The sequence below is a fragment of the Juglans regia genome, chromosome 12 (genome assembly GCF_001411555.2).
Source record: "Juglans regia cultivar Chandler chromosome 12, Walnut 2.0, whole genome shotgun sequence".
Taxonomy (NCBI): Eukaryota; Viridiplantae; Streptophyta; class Magnoliopsida; order Fagales; family Juglandaceae; genus Juglans; species Juglans regia.
Window position 1 is genome coordinate 13628753 of NC_049912.1, and position 6013 is coordinate 13634765.

The window sequence follows — 6013 nt, forward strand, 5'->3', positions numbered from 1 at the left end:
TCTCTCCCACCTTGCAGATTTCTAATCACTGTTTCTTGATGATCCATACTATCCCTCACTTCATGTAACACCAAGTTCAACCACTCAAATTGTTATTGCATGGCTTGCAACATAAATGATGAGTTATCTGCCATCCCCTTTGGTGAAGAGTCACTCCTATGATGTATCTTAATGTTCTACATAAAAAGAATGTTAGTGAAAAATCTCACACACTCCTTTACGTGTTTACACTCAAATAATGACACTCCACGCGTGTTTAACTCTAAATTGACTTTTTATTCGATAATAATCTCACACTCTCTTGCTTTTTACCTCAAGAGTTTTCCCACTCAAGTTCTTTAAGAACTAATTGAATTCAATCAAGACAATGCAATCTTGATTTATCTCAACTAGTAATTAGGTCCAAGAAAACAAGTACAAGTGAAACACGAAAGGAATAAAGACGACACGAGAATCAATGAAGTTATACGAATAAAAGAGTAACCTATAAGACAGGATACAAACTTTAATGATGTATGCTACATTAGGTTAAATCCACAAAATTTTTTCTTCTTCTTCTTCTTCTTCTTCTTCCTTCCCCATTTTTTTTTCTTTTATTTTCCTTTCATTTCCTGTCTTTTCTTTTCTTTTCTCTTCTTCTCTCTAATTAAATCACAAACAGCAATACTCAATTGTGAAAATCAAGCAATTGAATTCAAGCACACAAGAATTGACAATGAAATAGAAGAGAATCAACGAAAGGACACTCCAAGCAATGGAAAAATTTAGAGATGTAAGAAACCCTAGAATTTTGAAACCCTAGGAGATGCAAATTTCAGTCAAACCAAAAAACCCTAAGAATTTCGGCAGCCTACTTTTTGTTTCAATTTTTTTTTTTTTTGTAATCAATCATAGAATAATGAAGTCCTAAAATTAAATATGTAAAAAATAAAAGATATAAACAGACCTGATTGGAAACCTTGCTCTAAATACCAAATGATATGAACCCGCAGAAACAGAATCCTTTGAACCCACAATCAATTTGAAAACTCCCAAAGAAAGCAAAAATCAAGTCAATGGATGGAGAACCTAGACCCGATGAGAACTCGTTTCAAGAATCAAGATTATATTAAAATCTAAATCTGTTGAAAAACCCGTCTCAAGAACCCAGATTATAAATGAGGAACGTCACAAAGGTTGTGATTTATCTTTGATAAGTTCAAAAGTTCAATTAAGGACAATAGGAGATAAACTCAACTCACAATGAATAAATTCATCAAATTTCATAAACGTCTGAAAATGAGGCTACAAAGATTATTTAAACCAAAACTTAATTAAAACCCTAACTAAAATAAACTCCCTTTTACCCAAAATGCCCCTGGATGAACAGTGCCATTGGTATAGTGTTGCGGCTACAGTAACCTCTTGAAACCCTAGTTCAATAAAATAATAACTTTCTCAACATGCCCTTGCATAGGCCCCCTTAAGTCCTTCCCGTAATAAACCCAATTATTCTAAACTAATAAATAAGTCATTTAAATGAATTAAATAAATTGAAAGCCTTCAAGTGCCCAAATCCTTTAAGTCATGTTGTTGCCCTTTCCATAACTTATCAAATGCATCAAAACTGAATCTTCATCCTTTAAGCCCTTGAACTTGTAATTGACTCATCTAGAACTTGCAACATATCTTTAAGACTAGGTCCACCTTGGTTCCCATCATATGTTATCTATAGACTCATTCTCAATACATTGGTAATATAATATAACATCATAAAAATCATAACATGTACATCCATCAATGTTAGGTGTCATAACATGTTGATTTCGTTCCTGCGTTCTTTAAAAAAAACCTATTCGAAACCCGTTGACTGTTCTTTGTCAACGCAGAGGTTACCACTCCATTATTAAACACTCCATTGTGGATAGAGGAGTTCCACTAGGATAATTCCCCATCCTAACATTTGGGGTCGTGACATAATTTATTTTCATAATTATATTAAATCAATATTGCACTAGAGTCTTCTAATAATTCTACTAAACCCGAAGTATACGGTCCTCTTGCCAACTCAAATATCTAAAATTGTTCTTATTCTAGAATAGTTCAACTCTTAATTAACTACAATTAAGGCTACTAAGGTCAAGGTCTAAGGAGCTTTTTAGGTGGAGTGTTACAATGGAGGAAAGTATTGGAGTGTTAGTTTTATTAGCTAGTTATTGATTTGTTACAAATTTCTTTGGTCACTTGTAGTTAGTTGAAGAATTTGTTAGTTTGTTAACAAAGAGCATTTAGCTTCTTAGTTTTTCTTTGAAAAATTCTTCTCATCAACCACTATTAACTATCTTACATCCTATGAAAAAAAAAAAGTTATAAGTGTGTTGTGTGTGAAAGTAAATAGTGGCTGATACATAGAATTCATCTTTTTCTTTTAGCAACACTTAACTTTTGTTAACAAAGGAAGTCCTACCTGCTTTAGCTTCTTAGCCTTTGCTTCCATGCAATTTCCTCCACACCTTTATTTGATTCTGAGAAAGCCTCTCTCTTCTCTCTTTCTCTTTTTTTTTTTTAATCTCTCCATCAAGGAAGGTAGTGGCATAAGATAAGAGTAGAACATACTTAAAGCAAGATATATCGAGCTTGCAACCTACATAGAGAAGTGAAGTTGATACTCAGCGGTCTACTGGGATGGAGAATATGCTTGGTAAAAACTAAGAAGATTAAAACCTAAAGTCAAGTGAAGCTTATAAAATTAGAGAGATTAATATCCTTACAAAATAGAGCTAATACAACCTACATTAGGTAGTCATTTATTTAGTTATAGAGTTGCATTTTCCACCCATAAAATTTCAATGATTTTTTAGATGAGATATGCGTAACTACTGAAAAAAAAAAAAAAAAGGAAAAACATATTGCAATCTTTTAGACTTTAATCCCTAACTCCGACAGTTGGCCTTAGTTTATTTTAGAGTAGTATTATATGTACTTTCAATTTTATATACATGAATAAGTTTATCAATTTTTTTTTTTATAAAGTTCAAATTTTAAATTTCATATTTAATAATTTTCATCATATCAATAGCTGACACGTTTGCATGTTTTATTATGTGAATAACAATTGTAACTACAAATAACATTTTTCTTTATTTTAATAGATTGACATTGAAGCAAGTCACTTTTATATGCCATAAGGGTCATTTTGTAATGAACCGGTTTTGTAGAGATATTGTGTTTGATAACCAATTCTATTGTTATGTTTTTCACAATTATTTATGTTTAGAATTTTCGTTGCAATACCTTTTTTTCTGTAAAAGGCTTTGTAGTAATGACCGATCAATACGTGGATACTATACAATAACCTGGCAGTAAACCATGAACGAGAATAAAAATTCTTCACAAAATGCCATGCTAAAACCTCAAAAGTAAGTAAGAGATGTTGTAACTCTTAAGAAAAATTCTATTCATCATCTCTACATCAAACACTATACATAATTTTTTATTTTTTATTTATTTTTCTTCCTTTTGTAAGTACGTGTGGTAGGGATAATGAGTAGAAAATTTTAATTAGTTTAACAAGAATAAAACATAAAAATAAAAATAAATATCGTGTGTAGTGTGTGAAATGATGAATATCAAAACTCAAGAATGGCTAGTTTGGTTACAAAAAATCAAACTATTTCCTCTTATCTTATCTCATTTCATCATTACAACTTTTTCAAACTCCCGCACAAAATATAATAAACTATTCAACTTTTTCAAATCCCAAAACAAAAATAATATTAAAAATTTATATTATAACAATATTTTATTCAACTTTTAGAGAAATATCTCATCTCATATCATCTGAACTGCATAACCAAACGAACTTTCACAATCTCTAGTATGGAATTTAAAATAATGAATAATGTTTTTCATCAACAACCATTCACTACTCCACACTCCACACCCTCTAAAAATTACCCCACACCCTATGTAAAAAAAACTGTCAGGTATGGAATGTGGAGGTGAATAGAGGCTGATATGTAGTAAAACCTTGTTTCAAAAAAAAAAAAAGAATTTTCCTAAGCTTTTTCTTCTTATTTTCTTACTAGAATTTTTATTTGATATGTCCATTAATATATATATTTTTGAAATAGATTTGTTCTTCATTAAAACTGAAGTTAATATATAGTTTGAAGACAATGCGAAGTTTTCTCCAAATCCACTATACACTCTGATCTAATTAGAGCGTCCTTACCAAGTAAGTGAGCTATTATATTGCCTTCGCTGTTGATATGTCTAGTAATACATACATAAAAAAAAATCGATTCTTGTTTTTATATCTGAAATGATCATTCCATAGTAGCTATCATCTGGTAACTGTTTTTGAATCCCCATTACCACTCTTTTGGAATCACCTTCTAGGATAATATTTCTCATTCCCAGATCAAGAGCAAAATTTACAGTTGTTAATGCACCTACTGCTTTTGTTGTTGATGGATCAGGACAAAGGACTTGGTTCCTTCTCATGGTAGCCAAGTAGTTGCCTTCCTCATCTCTAACTGCAATGCCAATGCCAATCTTGTATTGTAATCTGTCAACTACCACATCCCAATTAAACTTGCAAAACCCTGATGAAGGAAATTCCCATGTGCCATATGCTTTACTCATTTTTTCCATCACTGTTGCTATAAAATCCCATTCTAATCTACCATATGCTTTACTCATGTCTAACTTGAGTGCCATATAACATTTTGTCCCTTTTTTTTTGCTGTTCATTGAGTGTAACACTTCAGAAACAACAATGACATTGTCTAGAATCTGTCTACCAGCTACAAAGGCACTCTGAGTTGTGGAAGTGAAATATGGTTGAATTTGTTTCAATCTATTTGCTAGAACCTTGGCCATGACCTTGTAGATTACATTGTATAAACTGAATGGGCTAAATTCAGTGACCTGTGTTGGACACTTCTTTTTTGGTATTAATACAATAAATGTTTCATTGATGGTGCTGTCCCAGTTATTAGTATTTAGTGCCACTGTCACTGCCTCACAAAGTTCTTTACCCACTATATTCTAGTGTTGTTGATAGAATCCAGTTGAGAAGCCATCTGGACCTGGTGAGCTCATTGAATTCATGGCAAAAAAGCCTCTTGAACCTTTGTTTAGGTAAAATCAACCATCAGTTTGTTGTTCCTTTCCTCAGTAACCTTTGTTTTTATGGGTTCTAAGCATTCTTGTATGTCAATTGGGTTAGAAGTGGAGAACAAGGATTTATAGTAATTCTGAAAAACCTGCTATATTCCTTGAGAAGAATTATGTATCTGTCCATCTCCATCTTGAATGTTGCTGATATGATTAATCTTTCTTCTCTATGAGGCACAGGTGTGAAAAAATATGGTGTTCTTGTCTCCATGTTTAAGCCAATTTTCTTTTGCTCTTTGTTTCCACTTAAGTTTTCTTCTTCTAAGAGCAATGTCACTTCTTTCTTGATCTGCTTTATTTCTTGCATATAATTTCCATTTTTTCTTTGCTGTAGAATATGCAATTTAAGCTTTTTAGAATCAATGCTTCTCATTGTTTCTTGTTGTTGGAGTCTACTCCGGTTGAGAAGATGTTTCCTACAACTAGTAAGCTTGTTTGATACAGATGCTATTGTTTGTGCCATGTTGCCTCCTTCATTCCATGTATTTGAAATGATGCTCTTACAATCATTGTTACTCCCCCAACTGAACTCATATCTAAAAATCATTCTCTTCCTGTTTCCCTCTTGGGAAAATGTATTAAGGGTTAACATAAGAGAGTTGTGATCTGATGTGCAAACAGGAATGGTGTTAACACTGAAATTCGGAAACATTCTGATATAGTTTGCATTGGCTACCACTCTATCTAACAGTTTGCATTGCATTGTGAACTCCTTGCCTTCTCTTTTGTTGAACCGTATATTTTGGTCCTACCCATCCCAAATCATTCAACTCACAATCCTGTAAGGCTTGGTGAAAGGATTCCATCTGGGTATAAGGTCTCACAGCTCCCCCAAACTTTTCATTAAGATACA

The 6013-nt window shown here is 32.4% G+C and overlaps 1 protein-coding gene across 1 annotated transcript in view; it reads left to right on the forward strand.

Moving 5' to 3' along the window:
• LOC108996143 (protein FAR1-RELATED SEQUENCE 5-like) overlaps positions 1-5599 on the forward strand; it is a 12109-nt gene extending 6510 nt beyond the window's left edge. The window contains exon 2 of the mRNA XM_035683754.1: positions 5495-5599. Within this exon, the coding sequence (XP_035539647.1) occupies positions 5495-5599 (105 nt within the window). The remainder of the gene's footprint in view (positions 1-5494) is intronic.
• The last annotated feature ends 414 nt before the right edge of the window (positions 5600-6013 follow it).